At 43.0% G+C, this 22,613-nt stretch overlaps 2 protein-coding genes and 1 pseudogene across 2 annotated transcripts in view; 2 read left to right on the forward strand and 1 right to left on the reverse strand.

Annotated features, from left to right (window-relative positions):
• LOC125718645 (protein S100-A1-like) overlaps positions 1-22,613 on the reverse strand; it is a 217,968-nt gene that overhangs the window by 98,637 nt on the left and 96,718 nt on the right. The window lies entirely within an intron of this gene.
• LOC125718648 (cathepsin K-like) lies at positions 1,655-9,791 on the forward strand. Its single transcript, XM_048992581.1, has 7 exons — positions 1,655-1,786; positions 2,003-2,125; positions 2,292-2,444; positions 4,951-5,166; positions 5,703-5,868; positions 8,762-8,867; positions 9,404-9,791. Exons 1-7 carry the CDS (start codon positions 1,655-1,657, stop codon positions 9,498-9,500), a joined length of 993 nt encoding a protein of 330 aa, XP_048848538.1. The 3' UTR covers positions 9,501-9,791.
• Positions 9,516-18,188, forward strand: LOC125719330 (cathepsin S-like; annotated as a pseudogene).

Genomic DNA, 22,613 nt, shown 5'->3' on the forward strand with positions numbered 1-22,613 from the left:
ATATATTCATATACAGATAAATCTTTTGGGATAATTCAGGTGGATTTCCACAAGACAACAAAGCGGATCAACAGTTAACCAAACTTTCTCAACCGAGTTTGTTATGTGTCAGTTGTGTTAAAACTTGAAATTTCCTTTCGAATGGTTGATTTTATTTTATATAGGTGACTTTAACTACCAAAGAATTCGCAAAACATACATTAAATAAATACAAAGGTTATTCTGATTGGGGCAACTTACTTCAGTAATGTCAGTCATTGCAGGACATTACACACTGTCTCCTTGTCTTGTTTTCATATTATTTTGTACTGTTTTAACTTTAATACGTATCACAGGACGGTCTGTTGTTGTTTGGCAGAGAATCAAATGAAATATATTTGGTGAGAAGGTCTATATAGAAAGACAAGACAAGCTAATAACCAACAATGACCCCCATAAAAAGTACCAGTAATTACCAGTCCTGTGCTCAAAATGGGGTTGGACATTATGATACTGATTGGACAGTAAGAAAGTCAATGACAAATTAAGTAAATAAGTAAGCAAGTAGTTTATTTATACAACACCTTTTGAGATCAAATGTCACAACCTGATATTTAAATGTCAATAAAAGGCCTGTTTGTGCACAACACTTTCATTTAAAGGAGCCCAGACTGCTGACTGGTCTGATATCCCCAGGAACATCATTTATCCAGCTCCTTTATTCACAGCAACTCGGGGTAGAAGGAAGGTTAGAATTGTGGCTCCCTGTGTTTCCATAACCTTTACGTCATTAGTACAGAACGCTACTTGTTGAGCTACAGGAGGGAACCATGGAGCATCAGCCATAAAAGCTCTGTCAGTCCTTCGGTCTTAGACTTGGACCTGGGATAAGAAAAAGACCCAGATCTGAAGACCTGAGTGTCCTGATTGGTGAGTATGGGGTCGAAAGGTCATGGATATTAGTGGCCATGTGATTTTAAAAAGCCTTATAAATAAATAAAGGATTCTAACCTTAACAGTAAGTGACCAAACAAAATATGAGACTTTTGGCATTTTTACTGTTTTGATTGCAGTCACAGATCTTTGTGGGGACCTGAAAAATGGTCCATTTATTTTTTCTTGGACAGCTTGATTTGTTTTCTTGGATTGCTAGATTATACATTATTAATATTACTTAAAAATTGCTTATGCATAGAAATGTAAACTTGCACACATAATATAACTTTTGGCATCTCATACAGATCATCCCCATTGACCTATTTAGTTAGTTTCCACACAATTGCAGTTCTCTTAGGTGAAATTATGTTCTTTTTTATTAAAAAAATTATTTTGTTGCAGCATTTACAATATGCAGTGTATTGCTTTTCACCTTAAGACCATCATCACTGTCGCAGAATGTGAAAAAAAGTCTGACTGCATCTGTTTATTCCACTATAACCCATAGGCCTTTCATTCAGCACTGGCAATAACGTGCCTTAACTCCCTGAGATTTTTTCACAATGATCAGTGTGATGAAGCAGTACTTGACAACTTAAGTAAGGCACTGTTAACACACAACAGTAGGCTTACAGGGCTCAAATGCAAACCGGAATGTAGCAGAAAGGTCATTTTCCTCATGTTGACCCCTTGAAATGGCCTGAATTGTATAATTTGCCTACTGCCGTTTTGTCACAGAATGATTTGGTGTGGCGGTATTCTGCTGCTGCCCGTCTTGGCGTTGGCCAACTTCACTCAGGGTCCTTCGCTGCTGCTGGACTTGGAATGGGAGAGCTGGAAGACAGTCCACGAGAAGGACTACAACAGCCAGGTAGGTTCATGCACGATGATAGAGAGATACGGCAAACCTGTGAAGGGATAGCTGGAGGGAAGCGATATATTAACATTCAAGCAGATCAGTGACAAGGCATGTAGCAGAGTTCTAATAACCTGACGGCACATGCTGAGCTTCTGGCTGTGAAAGAATGAGCTCACCACAGCCTGGACCAATAAGAACACTGTTAAAGGATTGGACTGGAACTTTCAGGGGGAGGAACAAAGTCGGAGGTCCATCTGGGAGAAGAATATGCAGCTGATTGATGCCCATAACCATGAATACAAGCGGGGGATCCATTCCTATGAGCTGGGGATGAACAGCCTGGGAGACATGGTGGGTACCTCTTACAGTATGATATATCCAAAACCTTCATCATCAAATGTATCATCAACAGTGTGTTATTCAAAGACCAATGAGAAACTGCCTTGTAAAGATGAATACTACGTCCACAAACAAACCCATAATGGATGCAAATTTCTTTGATTGCTGATCCGAACAGACCAGTGAGGAAGTGATCGCGATAATGACCGGGCTGAGAGTGCCACAGATCACAGAGTCCAACAGCACCTTCCTCCCTGACGGTGACCTGCAGAAGCTGCCCAGATCCATTGACTACCGCAAGAAGGGTTATGTCACCCCAGTCAGGCACCCAGTCAGGCAGAGGATTGTGGGAGGAGACATTGGACTAGAGAGAGCAGATGATTATTATCTTTTGTTTTCTTGTATGTTTATGTAATTTATTTTGGAATTAGGGTAACTTTTTATAACACTAGATAGATTGTTAGATAGATAAATAGATATTTCATTGATCCTGAAAGAAATGTAGGCATCCAGTAGCTCAAATACAAACAAATGCACACAATAGAACATGTAATAACACACACAATAAAATAACAGCACTCAAGATTGCAAAAGTATAGAGTGCATCTATGGATGCTGAGAAAATGATCAATACCTAGAAAATTGGTTTATGTCAAAATGATTACGAGTGCAAGAATAATAGTCTCTACTATACATAATATCCATCCATCCATCCATTTTCCAAACCGCTTATCCTATTGGGTCGTGGGGGGTCCGGAGCCTATCCCGGAAGCAATGGGCACGAGGCAGGGAACAACCCAGGATGAGGGGCCAGCCCATCGCAGGGCACACTCACACACCATTCACTCATGCATGCACTCCTATGGGCAATTCAGCGACTCCAATTAGCCTCAGCATGTTTTTGGACTGTGGGGGGAAACCGGAGTACCCGGAGGAAACCCCACGACGACATGGGGAGAACATGCAAACTCCACACACATGTGACCTAGGCGAAGACTCGAACCGTGCTAACCACTGCACCACCATGCCGCCCACAATTATGTAATTACCTTAATATGTGTCTTAGTCCTTTTCTGACTTCGTAGCGCTTTCTTGTATCAATTCTCAGAAGATCCCATCAGTTCTGATCCGCAAACCTTTTATTTCTTTAAACAGAAATACAGAGCCTTCCACTGACCTCTGCATATGCGCACAAGTTTGAAACTAGTTGCGACCGGTAGCGTATGGTCCATCACAGTATAGACCTTTTGTGAATGTAGAAGTTATACATCTCTTCAAGTCCAATATAAATGCTCCTGATTGTTCATGTTAAGATAAACACGCTATAAACTGAGCTATGACAATCTACTTTTATCTACTTGCCGACTCGGAATTAAGCATTCGATGAGTAATTATTTAATAATATAATTACACTAAATACCAATTCGGTGACTCGTACATTCCCCATATTATCTAATTTTTTTTTTTTTTTTTTGTAATGTTTGTAACCATAACTCTACACCAACCATTTAATATATATACAACAACACAGTACAATTGTGGTGGCATTTGGTCATTTTGGACAGTTTAAAGTTACCCCACGGCTTTTGCATGAGCACATCATGCAGGGATGCCGTTAAAAGCTTCCTACTGGAGCTTTTGGTTTGGCTGTTTCGGTTACACTAACTGAACGGCCAATTGAATGTTTCCTTTCTGTTGTCAGAAGTTGATATGGCGGTCAGTCGTATGTTTGGCTCAATTAAGTTCTGTTGTGTTTCCTTTTGCAGTTAATGAGTGCAATCAATATTTAAATTTGAGGGGAAAATGGTTATAGAGCAATGTGATCTCAATTCTAAGCAAAAAAATAATAATATGATTCACCTTTTTCTCAGCACCACACTAGTTTAAATGGAATGCAACAGCATGACTTTTTCCGTTGGAGTGCCAATCCTGTCACCAACCCCCAAAATTTTCCCTGAAAGTTGGAGAACTTTCTTCCAGGTCTGGATGTAAATTAACATTATAACCAGCAGGTTAAGGTCCGTGTGATGTTCACAGGATTTCAACTGGCAACCTTACAATTGCCAAAACAAATCCTTAGCCTCAAAGCCACCAGTCCACTTGCTTGCTTGAACAAATGCAACATATATTGAATTTGTGTCATCAGCCACAAGGAAATGGTCCACACTTTTCATGAAGAGCTGTTATTTAACTGACTTGAGAAAAGACCCCTGGCAAATTTATGAAGTCCTAAAATAAAAATTCCATCCATCCATTTTCCAAACCGCTTATCCTATTGGGTCGCGGGGGGTCCGGAGCCTATCCCGGAATCAATGGGCACGAGGCAGGGAACAACCCAGGATGGGGGGCCAGCCCATCGCAGGGCACACTCACACACCATTCACTCGCACACCTACGGGCAATTCAGCAACTCCAATTAGCCTCAGCATGTTTTTGGACTGTGGGGGGAAACTGGAGTACCCGGAGGAAACCCCACGACGACACGGGGAGAACATGCAAACTCCGCACACATGTGACCCAGGCGGAGACTCGAACCCGGGTCCCAGAGGTGTGAGGCGACAGTGCTAACCACTGCACCACCATGCCGCCCCAAAATAAAAATTAAAAGATAAAATTTAATACCACCCAATTTGAAACTGAAAATATGAAACAGTAAGACAAGTACATTTTTTGGGTTAAAGCAAATTCTTGCTCAATCAGGCTCATTCATTGTATATTGCTTTGTCTTATTCCGAGTTCACAAAAGCAATATTTTCATTTAGAGAAACACAGTCCTGCCCCCTGGTGGACAAAGAGAAACTTGCAGCCTTTTCAAAGATGCGATTTCCTCGCTGCAGGGATGCTGTGGCTCCTGCTGGGCCTTCAGTGCCGCTGGTGCCCTGGAGGGCCTGATGAAGAAGAAGACGGGGAAGCTGGTGTCACTCAGCCCTCAGAACCTGGTGGACTGTGTCATCAAAAGCCATGGTTGTAAAGGAGGCTATATGCACACTGCCTTCGAATACGTCCGCAGACGGGGCATTGACACTGAGGAGGCATACCCTTATGTTGGAAAGGTGGGCTATTTATAAAAAATTTTTTACAAAAACATATCTTATCTATGACTGATTGCATCTAGCCTATTCTTACAATTTTTGCTTCATTCTGCAGCTTAAGAAATATGTTTTAGACAATGAAAATGTGCAATGTATGTACTTAAAATAATCCATTTTTCAAATATGTGCATGTAGAACTCTGAAAATATTTTACAACTTAAACCAAAAACCCAAGCAAGGCCGATAACTACTTCTGCTTCAGAAGTACCAGTAAAATGGCTGATCTTGCTCTCTGGCCCCAAGCTTCACTCCCCAGTGGTAGATGGGATTTGTGAAAAGCAAAGAATTCCTATGTGTCTGTATAAATAGCATATAAAATATCATCATGAAAATTCTTAACCTGCCAGAAATGTGACAATCTGGCCGAATACTGGGACCACGTGGCCCCCAAACACCCCCCTTAATGTACATTCTTGTAGGGCTTCCCAGTCAGACCTTCCCAGTCAGACCTTCCCAGTCAGACCTTCCCAGTCTGATAAATTGTTTACATCCATCAGGACCGGCCATGCGTCTATAATGCTTCTGGAAAAGCGATGTCATGCCGTGGCTACAGGAATGTGGCATCGGAGAATGAGAGGGAGCTGCAGGCCGCCGTTGGCAGGGTGGGCCCCGTGTCCGCAGCGGTCAGCGCCTCACTGCACACCTTCCATTTCTACAAAAGCGGTGACATTCCCTCCTCAGCCGGGCTTCTCAATAGAGCTGCCATGTAGCCACAGGACAGAGGAGTAAGTCGGACTTTTTTAACAGGGTTATTTTTTAACTTCTCGTAGGCTTCTAACAGTCCTTATAGTTTTTAAAAAGAAATATTCCCGAGTCCAGAGTTTCTCAAACTATGGTGTGTGGGGCCCCCTCTAGTGGTAAATTGAAATATTGTATGTTGCTTTTTTAGATATTGCCAGGAAAGGTGTAAAGTTCAGGTCCAGAAAGTACAAATCCAGATCAAGATTTTGTTTCAGCCAACCAGTTGAGTCCTCATGTGAATGTGACTCTTTTTGCTTGGCAGTTGGTTGAAACAAAATCTTGTTCTGGATTTGTACTTTCTGGACCTGAACTTTCGACCTGTCACCCAGGTGTAGTGGACAGCCCTATTAATTAAAGGAATTATCTAATTATGCCACATATATGCATGATACAGTCAATTAATCACCATGCAAACTCCTGCAACAAACACTGGCAGCAGGACAGGTGATATTGCAGAATTAGAATACGTTAGTTAGAAGTTAGTTACATTCTAAATGGTACCTTCATGAGAAAGCAGACCCATTTTTTTATTGTAACAGTTGTAAATTTCTTACTGAAGAAATATATATATATATAGGTGCAGTGGTTAGCACTGTTGCCTCACACCTCTGGGACCCGGGTTCGAGTCTCCGCCTGGGTTACATGTGTGTGGAGTTTGCATGTTCTCCTCATGTCGTCGTGGGGTTTCCTCCGGGTGCTCCGGTTTCCCCCCACAGTCCAAAAACATGCTGAGGCTAACTGGAGTTGCTAAATTGCCCATAGGTGTGCATGTGTGAGTGAAAGGTGTGTGAGTGTGCCCTGTGATGGGCTGGCCCCCCATCCTGGGTTGTTCCCTGCCTCGTGCCCATTGCTTCCGGGATAGGCTCCGGACCCCCCGCGACCCAGTAGGATAAGCGGTTTGGAAAATGGATGGATGGATATATATATATATATATATTACATATAAAAATATATGCAAATGAAGAGTAATTAGTCTAAATAAAGGAAACAGCGATCATCAGGAAGAACGGTCATAATTTTTCTACAATGAGTGTAAATTACCCTGGATTAAACAATAATTAATTAATCCAAAACTTATAAAATAAATATATTTCAGAATGGGTAAAAGCAGACCACCCCTCCATGAAGTGGCACCTGACTGTGGTGGAGGGGTTTGTGTGCCTTTGTGGTCCTAGGAGCTATGCTGTCAGGGGTGATGGTCTCTGGAATGGTCTCCCAAGGCAGATTGGTCCTCAGTGAGTAGCCAGACCAGGTGCGATTTTAATGACCCTCATAATAATGAAATGCAGTATGGAACCAAAAACCCTGGACCAGCTCTTTACCCTCACATGGATAATGCAGAGTTCACAAGAGTTTGTCCAACCAGTCTACATGTATTTTGTGGATGTGGAAGAATCACATGACAGGGAAGTATGGGGAACAGGGCCTGCCGTTACGAGCCTTTCGGTTCCTGTTTTAAACAGGGCGAGTGTTTAGTTTGCGTTACCAATAGAACTGGACTACTGGTTCAGTAGTTCTATTCGAAACTTTTATGGACAGAATTTCTGGGCCAGTTTGCAGCTGATGTTGTCCTGTTGGCTTCATCGGGCTGTGACCTGCAGCAGGCACTGGGCCAGTTTGCAGATGATGTTGTGCTGTTGGCTTCATCGGGCTGCGACCTGCAGCAGGCACTGGGCCAGTTTGCAGATGATGTTGTGTTGTTGGCTTCATCGGGCTGCGACCTGCAGCAGGCAGTGGGCCAGTTTGCAGATGATGTTGTGTTGTTGGCTTCATCGGGCTGCGACCTGCAGCAGGCACTGGGCCAGTTTGCAGATGATGTTGTGCTGTTGGCTTCATCGGGCTGTGACCTGCAGCAGGCACTGGGCCAGTTTGCAGATGATGTTGTGCTGTTGGCTTCATCGGGCTGTGACCTGCAGCAGGCACTGGGCCAGTTTGCAGATGATGTTGTGCTGTTGGCTTCATCGGGCTGTGACCTGCAGCAGGCACTGGGCCAGTTTGCAGATGATGTTGTGCTGTTGGCTTTATCGGGCTGTGACCTGCAGCAGGCACTGGGCCAGTTTGCAGATGATGTTTTGCTGTTGGCTTCATCGGGCTGTGACCTGCAGCAGGCACTGGGCCAGTTTGCAGCTGAGTGCGAGGCGAACAGGATGAGGACTGGCATCCCCTCTAGGCTGGGGATGAGTTAATTACTCCCTCACATGGAGGTGTTCGAGTGTCTCAGGGTCTTGTTCAATAGTGAGGGAAAAATGCAGTGGGAGATGAACAAGTGACTGGATGCAGCATCAACAGTTACACAGAAGTTGTACAGGTCTGTCATAGTGATGCGAGAGCCATCAGCTTAGCAAACGATCTATGTTCCCACCCTCACCTTTGGGTAGTGATGCAAAGAATGGGACTGCAGAGTCAAGCAGCAGAAATGAGTTTCCTCCACTAAGTGGTTGAGCTCAGCTTTAGAGACAGGGTAAGGAGCTCAATGGAGAGCCACTGCTCCTCTGCATCGAAAGCCAGTTGAGGTGGTTCGGGGCATTTGTCTAGGATGCCTCTTGGGCGGCTCCCTGGACGTGGTCCAACCACGAGGTGAACCCGGGGCAGACCCAGGACACACTGGCCTGGCAACTTCTCTGTATTCGTCTGGGGGAGCTGAAAGAGGTGGCTGGGGAGGGGTAGGTCTGGGCATCCCTGCTTAGACTGCTCTCCCTGCAAGTCCTCCCCAGATGAGCATCAGAAAATGGATGGATGGATGGATGGGCGGATGATGGATAACAGCAGACCAAATCATATGTCAGACTTACAGCTCTGTCCTCTTCTATTGTAGGTATATACAATGACCCCAGGTGCCGAAGAAATAAAATGAATCATGCAATTCTGGTCGTGGGATACAGTTCCACCAAGCAGGGAAAGTACTGGATCATCAAGAACAGGTGTGACTGTCCACAATGTCTTTCTTGTGATCGGCCAGTTTCACTGCATGTTGGTGCAGCAATGGCTGCAGCTGGTCTTTAAGGACTATGGAGAACTGATGCATGTCTGTATTATCTTCCGTACTACAGCGTATGATGTGCCTGAAACTGCACAATAGACTAAAGGCATGTTTATAGTTTATAGTTTGGGTTTTTCCACCAGAAGTGGAAGCCACAGGGATCATACACAAATATTGTGACCCTTCCCTGTACTATGGGTTGTTTTGGATAAATGCATCAGATAAATTAGTTTACTGTAAAATGTTTATGTAAACAGATAAATATGTAAATCCGTGGGACCGATAATACTGCGCAGGCGAGGGAGGCGTCCAAATTCGCTCACTCGCTATAATATCTTCTGTACTACAGCGAATGATGTGCTTGAAACTGAGACTAAGGAGCTTTGCATGATTCAAATTAAATCTCTCCCTATATCTATATGTGCCTGTCTTTAACTTTTTAATTTTATTTTTTTTCCTTTTTTGCTCCTTTTATAGCTGGGGGAAAGGTTGGGGCATGAAAGGTTACATGCATTTGGCACGTAACAGGTGTAATGCCTGTGGCATTGCCACCTATGCCAGCTACCCCATTTAACCAGTAGGAGGCGCTATGCCAGTGAAGGAGGAGATACTGGTGAGGAAGAGTGGGAGAAGCAGAAGGACCTTGAGTAGAGTGAACTCAAAGTGGGCAGACATGAAACGCGAGAAAAAGTACATCCAGACACGCAACATCCCACTGGTCATCATTGACGACTGCTTACATTTACTCATCAAAATGCAGCTGTGTGCCTCCACTGCTTCCAGAGCCAGACTCACATGACCTCCTCTGGATGAAGCTTTTTAAATTTTTATTAAGAATGAAATAAAAGCATGCAATCAAACCTGAGTTCTGCTCCTTTTTGACTGAGCTGAGTTATGCTGTTATCACTTGGGTTTGTAGTACGGCAGATGGAAGGTCAGTGACTTCGGCTAAAGAGGAGATTAGAGGCTAGGCCAACTGCAGAAGGCATTTACAATTCAGCATGATTTTAATGACCAAATATTAGTCCGACATGGATATGTTGTAGTACCCCATATTAGCCACAAGATGGTGATAATATTCCCTAGAAAAGCCCTTATATTCTCATTCCGAGCAGAACACTGATCGAATGTTACACACCAGCCATCGACTTCAAAATAATTTCTTTAAGTACAATTTTAATAAAAAAATTCAACAAACAATATTATATTCCACCACAGTGGGTAAAACTGCCTCACACCTCCAAAGTCTCTGGTTCGAATCTTGCGTTTTTTTCTGTCTTTATGGAGCCTGTTCTCCTCCCCGGTGTGGATTTCGTCTGGGTACGCCCATCTACTCCAAAAGTCCAGAGACATACACTTGGGTGAACTGGTGCCCTAAATTGCCCTTTTGCTACAGCCCACCGCCGCCCACGCCGCAACACACGCTCGCAAACGACCCTTATTGTCTTAATCATGCAACTGTCTTCTTTCATCTTATGCATCCTATTTATTCTGCTCTACATTGTATTTCATGCTGCTAGTATGTTTATAGTATGTCTCAGTTTTTTATTTGCTGCTATAATTCCAAGGCCAATTATCAGCCTCATACCCACTATTTGCTGCCTGTACTTTGTTGTTGCGCTACAGTGTTGCAATAGTTTATCTGATTGTCTTGTCTGACTTTGCTAACAGCTGCATTTTATGTCTGTCCTGTGTAGTTAATTGTCACACCATTTGCTCCTAGAGAAAGGCAATTTCCACCCTCTCTGTACTGGTATATGACTGGGCAGACAATAAACATTCTTGACTGGACTTGACCAGGATAAGACGGATGACAGAATATTAAAGTTAGTTGTTTTCAGACTAACTCTTAACCCCACTGAAGAATATAACTGCATAATAACAGTGCATGAAAACCAAATAAGTAAATACACATCAATTGGCTTGATCTGGATTATACTAAACCACTGAGAAACTGCACCCTGAACAGACACAGAGAGCATCGTAACAGAAAACAGCACATCACAGTTAGGGAACTGCTCAGTCCAAGGTCGCAAAGCCCCGCAGAGAGTGGTGCATGCAGCAGAGCGCAGCTTAAGGTGAGCACTGCCCTCTCTGCAAGATATCTGCACCAAGCACTGCAGGACCAGGGCAATTAAAATAATTAGAGATCTTACCCACCCCAGCAACAGACTGTTCAGCCTGCTTAACTCAGGCAAGCAGCCTGATGTCGAAGCCTGAAAGTCTTAGGAGGAGCTTCTAACCCCAGGCCTCCAAGATGCTGAACTCCGACATGCCGACAAACATCTGAACCTACAACTCATGTAAACCCACTGTAACTCTGTACCGTCACTTTAAATGTGTCACTTTATATTTGCTTAATTCCATTATCTCTCCTGCTAATTTATTATTTTTACTATATTTGTTATTTTGCACAATCTTGAAGCAGGGTAGCTTTTCATTTCACTGCAGGTCGTACCTGTATCGCTGTGTAAGTGATGAATAAACTTATGAATCTTGAAGTTCCAGAAAGTACTGATATAGTTTTTTCAACAGAGTGACGGCGAGAGAGGAGAAAGCAATGAAGTGACAGGTTTCCTTTTCCCCAAACCGAAATAAAATCCATGAGAGAGCGAGTGAAGAAAAAGTGCGACAGGAAGATATATAAGAGGGGGGCGGAGGCAGACACAGGTTCCCCTCCAAGCTGTGAAGGCATCTCCGCAAGAGGAATCTTCGTAGGACACAAGCCGCATTCATAAAGGCAAACCGTGACTTTACCCAAAGGCAAAATCGATATAATCCAACTGCCTTACTTAAGGATGCTTTCAAACTGACCTGAAAATCAGCAAATAAGGAACCAGGGATTAAGATCATTAATGCAATATGAATACATAAGGGCTGTTAAAACAGGATTTTAGTTTTTAGAACAAATCTTATCCAATCTGATCCGCAAGATAAAGTATTTTTAGGGACATCTGAATATCTCAGGTCATCCAAGTATTTTGCTCTGTAAAATTTTATTTTGATTCTCATACCTAGGAGTGTGACACGATGCACCCTCTGCAGTTTGCCTCTCTGCTTGCCACTCTGGTTATCTGATTCATCAGGCCTGATGTCAGCCTGGATTACCAGTGGCACCTGTGGAAGACACACTATGCCAAAACCTATATGAAAGCAAGGTCAGTGATGACTAGACAGTCGGTAGATAGTGCAGGGTGGCCTGGCATGAGAAAGCATTTTATGCTAATACATAGCAGAAGCAGCTAACATTGGTAGAAGGTCACTACCTTTTGAGAAGAGTGAAACCTGTCACCCTTTATATGCACGTGTACATGTTTATATCTGACCGGATTTGCGGTTTTATATATTGTACATTATGTTTCTTGGTTATATTCAGAGGTGGATAGTTCCGGTCCAGAAAGTAAAAATCCAGACCAAGATTTTGTTTCAATCAACGAGTTAAGTGTCACAGTCATAGAGTACTTAACTCGTTGGTTGAAACAAAATCTTGGTTTTACTTTCTGGACCGGAACTATCCACCTCCGTCTGTATTTGGGAATGTATGTGGACGAGTGACTATAAGCGTATGAAAGTGATATGGTTTGTGTCTTTGAGAGTTTGAAATACTGCGTGTGTCTGCACATATATGTTTTCTGCGTCCGCTGATGTATGCATGTCTTCCTGTTGACTTCTGTCTCTGTGAGGATGTCTAAGCTATGCCTGTATGCATTTCTTGTGTCCAGGAGCTGGAAACTCACAGAAAACTGGTCTAGGAGAAGAATCTGAGGATGATAGAGGAGCACAGCGGGAATGCCACACAAGGTCTCCACTCCTACACAATGGAACTCAACCATCTTGCTGACATGGTAAGATTTCTAATTATTCCCTCCCATCCTACTCTGATGCTTTCCATGATTATTTGTTTGGTCAAACTTGAATATGAGCAGCAACTAAGTTATTGTTGGTATTAGGGACGGGCGGTATACCGGTGTCATAGTCATTACCGGTGTGATTGTCCGCCACGACATGGATTTACGGTATACCGTTAACACCGCGAGAATTCAACATTTTAATTATATAACGGCCTATATTTCTTTTCTTTCTTTCTTTCTTTTTTTTAAAAAAGCATGTTATTTTCTTCAAAGCTTCATATGTAATCTAAATAATTGTCCTTAAATAGTGCATACAACCGATTTATCTGCGTTGTGTAAATTGCAAATTAACGAATTCAAAATAAACAAATTTTGTGTAATTACACACATTAAACAAAATGACCTGGTCGCAAATATCCATCCATCCATTTTCCAAGCAGCTTATCCTACTGGGTCTCGGGGGGTCCGGAGCCTATCCCGGAAGCAATGGGCACGAGGCAGGGAACAACCCAGGATGGGGGGGCAGCCCATCGCAGGGCACACTCACACACCATTCACTCACACATGCACACCTACGGGCAATCCAAAGTCCAATTAGCCTCAGCATGTTTTTGGACTGTGGGGGGGAAACCGGAGTACCCGGAGGAAACCCCACGACGACATGGGGAGAACATGCAAACTCCGCACACATGTGACCCAGGCGGAGACTCGAACCGTACTAACCACTGCACCACCATGCCGCCCCCGGTCGCAAATATATAGTAGCAAATTAAAAAGTAAATCATATTCACTAAATCAGCATATATATGCGCCGCTACCCTCGTGAAAGGTGTGTGGAAAATAGTGCAGCTACAAATGAACTGATATCCCTGCGCTGATATTGCAAAAATGTATTTTTTAATTTTACTCTACCACAACACGAGTGTTTTGACCATGTTTTCAATCGCTTGTTTCTGGTAATTCTTGGGTAGACAATCTCTCAGTGATACAGGGGTAATTTCACCTTTGCCACATACACTTGAGTGATTGCAAAACGAAGGACTAATCACACATAATATTTTAGAGGATATCAATTTTGCATTATCACGATGGTATATGATCCAGCTATAACTATAATCCAGGTAGCTATTATGCAACACATTGCATAACTGCTGAGAACTTAAATCAGGCATAACTTTGTTTGTGCTAATGTGCTATTGGTGTTAATAGCAGCAGCGAAGCTAACAGCCGCAACCAAAAAGCCGTAATATTCCTAAGAGAGTGGCTGATCTGTGTTGAAATCGTAAAGCTGAAAATTTTTCAAACCCGGTGTGTATTATAAAACATGTAGGATAAATAGACGTATTTTATTGTATATTTCATTTTCGTTGAAGTTTCTGCTTTTAAACACATGTAAAAAGTAATGTTATCTGTTATATAAATAAACTCAGGTGTAACAAAAAAAGTACGTTTTCATGGCTGCGAAATCTCACGCATCTGGCGTGACACTCACGCTTTCAGAAATCTTACGGCAAATCTATATTATTCCATTATAAAACCTAAAGTTAGCAACGTCAAACGTGTATTTACACGGTTAAATACAAAAGCAGACCATTTACAAGGTAAGAACTGTTACATGTATGTGCAGACAACTCAAACTGAAAATCTCACTCCTCTATGTAACGTGACAATAAATTTTTTTTTGTAAAGTTTTTGTATTGAACTGAATTCATTTGATTTGACAGCCAAGTACTGATTAAATTCAATGTCGATACAACTAATAGGCTACTTAAAATATATGTCACACTAAATAGACTTTTAAATACATTTTAATTATTAATAAATTTTACTTGAACACCCCTGATTTAGACCTACAAGGTAAAAAAAACTGTTACATACATGTAAATGCGTGTGCATATGCGTGCAGACTTGCCTCGAATTGAAAATCTCATTCCAGTCGCTGACCAAAGTTGGCAGGCCTGTCGATATGGGTTTCAATCAATAAAGGAAATTACGATCAAATACCTTAAGAATCTCCCTTTGTGTCGATGGGGTTTCTATAATATCTGCATCACGGCGCGTTTGTGACCCTTATACGACTATAATAAACACATTCATCTAATTGTACAGTAACTAATATGGCACGGAAATGTTTATACTGTTAGTCTCTTTCTTACTGAGTTCCTTTTTGGTAACTACGAACATTGTTGCCAACTCCTCAGCAAGGAAAGTCGCTACAGTATTACCTGTCTCAAAAGTCGCTAAATGACGCCATCACCTCATTTGCATATTGTGCATGTAATTGTAATGGACGTTGTAGGAGAGAGAAATAATGTCGTGGGAGATACAAAAAGTGGTTAGAAAACACCATAAATACGTTTAGAACTACAAATGAACTTTATTCTGTTATATATATAAACAATTCCATTCTGGCGGAGTTTTTAAATTATTTTTTATTAAAGCTATACTATATACAAACATTTTACAAGAAGATCTTAGGATATAGTTCACGGTGACAATATAAATGGTAGGAGAGAACTAAAACAATGACTGTGTTTATGTAATTATTGAGGTATGTTTAGAATATCTTACTGTATCTAAAATCCCAAAATAAATTAATTATTGTTTCAAAAGCATTACATCCAAAAGAACAGGACACATTTATATCTCTTTTAAATTTGGCAATCTTACAATTCACTGGATAATAACAAGTTACCTCCCGCACCTTATTCAAAATAATGAAAGTCCTAGGTAACATCCAAGCAGATTCCCAATCTATGTCATCGAACAGATTATTCCAGTAAAATACTGCAGCTGTCTTAGAGACAACATTCCTCTGAATTATATGCCTAATGCGTTTGTTGGTCTCTTCTTTGCTCAGAAGATGACACGTTGCCTATAAACAGATCCTCAGGAGCTAGATGAGGGAGAGTGCAGTTTCTGGCCTTTACAGCTGGTGATAGCAGGAAGACTGCCCCATTATCTATCGCGTCAAAAACCATGCAATATTCTTTAGTAGAAACAGGAATATACTCGGACAAAAACCTCTCATATGTACACAACAGACGATGTTCATTCAATAATTCACTAAAAATACAATCATTATAAATCCATCTTTCAATATAAAGTGTTTTGAGTTTATAAGTTATGTCTTGATTACTCTGGCGGAGTTACTTATTTTTGACAGCCAGGGCAGGATCAGCTAGCAGTGGCTTTGCGCATGCGCGGTTCATTTACAGTCTGGATGCGGAGGGGTGAACAACTCCTCCTCTGACTACAGCTGGGCGGGGCTGCTGAGCGAGGACTGGCCACTTGTGAGCGCTTTGGGACGGGAGAAGAGCCCACGACAGCACCCGCTGCTCGGGGAGAAGAGAGAACGATACATGCTTTCACGTCTAAAAACTCGCTAAATATAGCGACAAAGTCGCTAAGTTGGCAAAACTGACTACGTATTTCGAGTATACAGGGAGGTAGACGTTCACGGGCATATCACGTGACTTTCAGCTATTTAAGGCGCAATGGCGACGATGGAATTCCTACCTGTTTAATTTGTTATACTGGTAGGGTATGGTTGTTTGTAATTGTTTGCCCACAGTCTTTGTTATACCCCATTTTACTCATATATTCTCGTGACAGACATTTGAACAGTATTCCACAGACCAATGTACCAGCAGAGATCAACAGTGCTCCCTCTGGCTCTTGGGCTTCCTCTAAGATTCCCCTTCCTGCTTTCATTGACTGGAGGGAGAAAGGTCTTGTCACAGAAGTAAAGATGCAGGTGAAAGGATTTTCATTTGATTGAAGACACTTTGAGATTAATAGCTTGGCAGGGATTTGCTTTAATCAATCATGCAAATGGTTTGGTCTAGTAGTGAATTGCTTATGGTGGAGTTTCCCAACCCAGTCCTGGGGGACCCCCAAACAGTCGACATTTTCACTCCACTTTCATCTTGATGCTGTATGCGAGGTTCCCTTTTGACTATATTTGCATCAGAGATTTTCTTTTGGCAGACGGAAGAATTTGGATGACTGCAAATTTGGGAGCTGCCCATCAAGAGCACCGATACTTGGGTCAGGTGTGCTGGGAACTGGAGGGGGAGCGAAAATGTGAACTATCTGGGTGTCTCCCAGGACTGGGTTGGTAAATACTAGCTTATGGCATTGAAACTTTTAGCTGTAATTAAAGTGTACACAGCTCCCTTGAGTAGAATCTTCCTGATCACTAATATTGATACTTACAGGGTTCATGTGGGTCATGCGGGGCCTTCAACACTGCTGCTGCCCTCGAGGGCCAGCTGATGAAGAAAACAGGCAAGCTGGTATCTCTGAGCCCTCAGAATCTTCTGAACTGCTCCTTAAAATCCAGTAACCAGGGTTGCGATAGGGGCTACATGCCCAAAGCCTTCAAGTACGTCATCAACAAAGCCATTGCCTCGAACAGCTAGTATCTATAAACCAGCACATTTAATAACGGCCAAGGGACAGCTTTACTCTAGTATGCCCATGTCACTGAGTATCACTGTTGACTAGCTTACAGTGATTTATCCCAATAATTTTTAATAGCTCCAGAAGCATGGTTTTATACTTGAGTGTCTTGGAGAGGAGGTTATAATCTGATAATTTTACCTTGCAGGTGGGAAAATGCAAATATAATCCAACTGACTGTGTTGCCACCTGCTCTGGTTGCATCTTCTTGCCCAAGGGGAATGAGCAGGCACTGAATAGGCTGTGGCTATTGATACCACATGGCCCATTTTACCTTCTACAGCAGAGGTAAACATCTTCACTCCAGTGAAGCTTGTTCCTTCCAGTAGGTGTAAATGTCAGGCGTCCACTTGATGAGTGTGGGGGAGTCTGCGGAGGTGAAGTTTCAAGTTGCTTGTGTCTGATGTCTTATGTCACAGGTGTGTGCAATGACCCAGAACGTATGAAAGAAATCCACCATAGTGTGATAGTCACAGGGTCTGGCACTCTAAATGGTCAGGACTACTGGTTGGTTAAGAACAGCTAGGCGTTTCTGTCATTTGACAAAATGTCTTAAGCACTTCAGTCATGCCCATGTTTCAGACAAGCCCCTGATGATGCTCTGTGCAGTAACTGTATTTTAGGGATATTATAGGTTTAGCCATGACTGTCCCGTGAATTTGATGCGCATGTGCTCCGGCATTCTATTTCAATTGGGGGAAGCATTAGGGTGAGCAAGGATGTGTCAGAACGGCGCACAATCGATGTGGTGTAGCTCTGTGTGGATGTTATCCTATCACGTGACTTACTTCTGCTTTGGGGCTGGGGAAATGCCCAGAACATACAAACAAGCACTTTTAAATCTTACTAAATTACTCTTGGTCGCTTCTGTGCAATAATGTTAATGTACACGGGGAGCTGTCGCGATCACGTAACGATATAATCATATGGCGCACACGCAATCATCATCAGGGCTTTAGATGACGAGTGAAACGTTTGTCTGGGTGCGAACTTTTCGGTAATATACGGAACTCCAAAAAGTACCATTACACCACCAACATGTTTTTACCTTGTTTATTCACAAACGATATTGTACTGTAGCTGTTGAGCTGTTCTTTTCTTCAGTGCCACTTCAGTGCTGATCGCTTCCATGATTTACTAAGACAATAGCATGTGGCGTGCTCCGCCAACTGCATGTAATAGCATGTAATAGCATGTAATAAACATAAGGATACGCTGAATTTATACAGACTACTGACTTTTAGGCGTCACAATACACATCTCATTAATATCTTATCTGCTTACCAAATTGTGGGGCGTACGTAAATGTCCGTAAAATACCGAAAAGCCCGACGTAAGGACTGATATTTCACCCGTCATTTAAAGCTCTGGTGATTATTGCGCACGCGCTATATATCCGCGATTTCGTCTCGGTTTGATCGCGACCTCCCTACTGCATGCATACATCCTGCTGCTATTCTCGTGCAGTACCTTAAGTGGAACTACATATTTTATTGTTATTTCTATCATAATGCATCCAGCTGAAGTAGCGCTCATAATATCGTTGTTAAATTTTTACAATATTCTATTTTAAATTGTGAGCTTTGAGTTTGTGGAGTAGTTGTGTATTTAAAACTGACAAGTTATTGCAGCACTGCTGTGTCTTGATATAAATATGGCGTTAAGGGCAGCCTTGCTTACTTTATCTCCACTTAGCTTTTAAAGGTGCAGAATTGCTTTGTTTTTAGGGCTTTTGCCCCATGTGACCTGGACTGTATGGCCTGTTAAGTGGGCTGTAATGCCTCTTCCCCAGTAGTGTGTGTGTGTGTGTGTGTGTGTGTGTGTGTGTGTGTGTGTGTGTTTGCATGCATGCGTGTGCTACCCCCAACCCTGTAAGGAGTCCTATCATGAATGCTTAATTTACCCATCTAAGCTGATCTTGATACTTGATAGCTGGTTAACTTCTCAGTATGCTGGTCATACAATTAATGTACTATTAGGTTAGTGGCACATGTGTATACATTTTTATTTTTTATTTTATTTTTTACACTTGTAAAATGTTGGCATATTTCCACACCCCCTGCAATCCAGTTCTCCCACTGAATGTCCATCTTGGAGTAGCTGTTATCTCTACTGTTCATATCCTGTATTCCATAGACACCTTCCTTGCTACATTAAGATGTATTGCATTATCTATTCCACTAGACATAAACAAATGAAGTTGGTGCAAGAAAACTTCTGCCATTCCACGAAATTACAGATCATTTTAATAGTTTAGTGCAACATCACAACAAACAATTTCACATGAGGTATTTGAAGAATTTCCTTGTTCGGTACAAAATGTCCCACAATGATTAATAAGCCTTTGGTTATATAGCCACATTCATTAGTTTGAAGGTCCAGTGCCAAGGGGAGAAACAGTCTGAGATTTAGACAGAAAGCTCACAATTTACACTGGAGGGTAGAGAAAGATGAGGATGAACAGACAGGAATACAACAGAACATTAAGCTACTCACAAATGCATGGTAACCTTGGTTACCCAGAAAGTGTAGTATCATCCAAAAGGAAGGCAGCCAGACTGACACATTAACGTCGGTGCATGACCTTACACCGGCCAGTACTAGGATTTGGTTTATGAGGACAGCTGGGACTGTCAGTGGTGTTCATGTTTGGCTGTGAGTGAATGCCAATGTATTAAACATCTATTTTATCTCAAACTTTCTGAATTTTAAACTGCTAGTTGTCTCTGCTACAGTACTGGAATAAGTGAGTAATAATAATAATAAAAATTGAACCTATTAATCCCTTTTGGGAAATTTTCTTTTACACCTCCCCCAACTTGAGAGCAGCTGGCCATGAAGGGCAGCCAACCATAGTGCCACCCAGGGAGCTGGGGGTTAGGGGCCTTGCTCAAGGACCCACAGATACATTGAGGCTGGGATTGAACCGGTGACCATCCAGTCACACACACAGAGGCTTAGCCCACTGAGCCGCAAGCTGCCCCCTGTAGAGTAGAGTACAGTAGAGTAATAATATTCATGTTGTGCTAGTCAGTCCCATGTTAATTTCATTGTTTTCCATTATTCTACATCGGCCTTATCTAACTTTAAAGCAATATTAACTTTTCCTGGTGGAATAACTAAAAAAAAGTAAAAAAGAAAATGAGCATCCTCTTGCTCCGATTGTCATTTGTGTTATTTGGTCTTTTAAATTTGAAAGGGGGTGATTACAAAGTTTGCGTTGCAGTGCAGGCTAGCTCTTTAGCATCAAAGAGGGGATATTTTGAGGAGCAAATCCTGCCCAATTTTGAGGGGAGCGGAATTCACCAGCTGTTACTCAAGGCCAGTCCCTTTGCCTGTCACCAGATGAGTGGTTTTCTGCGGATGAATAGTCTTTGTAAATTGTGTGGGCCAGAGCAGTTCGGTTTGACCACTTTGTGTTTACAGACTATGAGGTACGTGGACAACTACGGGAATAGGGGTCAATGGGGGTTGAATCTTTGGTTCAGTAGCGTGTCAACCACACCTCTAAAACACCTGAGGTAGACAGGAAACTCTCCCCACGCAAAAATACAAAACGGCTGGAATGGTTTTATGATCGGATAGAGCCCACTGACAGGTAGAGACCATCAAACATTAATCCTGGATCAGTGTAGACTCTGTCAGTCTTAGTGTTAATGACAGGGAGTTGGTTACATGATGAAACTGGGCAGAATTCATTTTTTGGGTTCAATTCTAAGCCACTACATTCATCTCCTGCACTCTCCTCCTAAGTGGATTAAATCTGGTTGTTTTCTGTGGAATTCAGATGAGTGTGAACCATTTTTTCAGGGTTCCACTGTGGAGTACTGATGCAACACCAACACAGCCAGGCAGATACTCACAGGAATCACACACCTGTAAATATTAACAATACCAGTGTTGCTGGGTACAGGGTCTCTGACGCTTTGGGTCTCGGTGTTGTGGTGCTGATGTGGGAGCCCTACGCCCATCGCATCCCCTGGCTCCCCGGGCCCCACCAGAGCTGCGCTATCATCTTTGGTCAAACGTCAAGACTCCTCATAATTCAGCAGCAGGACACCGGAGGTCTCCTCCACTGTTTGTCACACGCCAAATCTTAAAGGGCCGACAGGAAATATTTAACGTCCTTCCCTGTAGGAATATTGATTTTTTTTTTCCCCCGCTCCTAAAGGCTGCCGTGACCTTGCCAGACGTGACGTATTTTAGCACTGTCTAGCAGGACGAAATCAGCAGCGACGCTGATATACTGACGTCTCCCCGCCGATGTGCGAATCCCGGCAAAGTGTTCGACAAACGAGGCGACAAATCAAGCGGCAGAAAGGCCGGTGCCTTTAGGCCGGTGCCTGTTTGGTGTTAGCAGGCCTGAAAGCTCGTGCATGACGGTGGACTGATTCGGCTCCATAACCTACAGCTAGTAGCCTCTGAAATGAACCCCTCCCTTCTTTTAGTGCGCCTCAGATTAACCATAAAATTTTAATTAGCACCCTCCCAAGCCCCTGCCCCCCAGCCTACCCCACTTTGCACGGCCCTCTGATCTCACCCCTTTGAAAGCCTGGGGTGTCCAGATAGGACAGAGCGCAGGCCTCAAACCAGACATGCTCAGAGGAGACGGGTCAAGGGAAAAAAAAGACAGGAACAATCCTCCTCCTGTGTCCTCTAGTGCCTTTGAAGTCTACAAAGGTCGATGGCCCCTTTCATGGTCTGCACCCCAAGCACCTGCTGCACGTCCCCTGCCGACCTTGAGACCCTGCCCCCAAAATGCATGAGATGAGAGCCAGCTTAAGCATGTGCTGTGAAACAAAGGCGGGGGTGGGGGGGGGGGGCACTGCTGGTCAAATGCAGGAGGCTAGCTGCACCCCCCAGGCCCCTGTTCACTGCTGCGCGACTGCAGTGGTGCCAGTGCTGCAGTGCAGTTGTAATTGTTGTCAGTTGCATCCAGCGTGTCGTTTCTCCCTAAAAGCAGGGCCGACGCTGTATTAAAGAGCTAAATTCAAGTTGATCTTTTCGTCCCTCTATATTGGACTCTTCTGTGGCCATTCAGCACGCTGGCTTTCCCAGTGCAGTACAATCCACCTGCTGGTGTGCGGCTGTGAGATGAGATATGGGCGTCATGCCACGTACTTGAGGACGAATCCTACAGCGAGCGAATGGCTTTCTGGGAACCCAGTGAACCGGTACACCCCCCTCCTCCCCCATGACACTGAAGCAGCACGGACGAGTCACACGTAAGCGAGGGCTCACATCCCATGGAAATCACTGCAGCTGGACAATAAACTGCTTCCGTAAAAACCCACCTGCATCTATTAAATGTAACTGTAAGCTATATGAACTATTTTGCATAAAAAATATTTCAGTTAAGTTAAATAGCGTAC

This window comes from Brienomyrus brachyistius, chromosome 23 (genome assembly GCF_023856365.1).
Source record: "Brienomyrus brachyistius isolate T26 chromosome 23, BBRACH_0.4, whole genome shotgun sequence".
In the NCBI taxonomy this organism is placed as follows: domain Eukaryota; kingdom Metazoa; phylum Chordata; class Actinopteri; order Osteoglossiformes; family Mormyridae; genus Brienomyrus; species Brienomyrus brachyistius.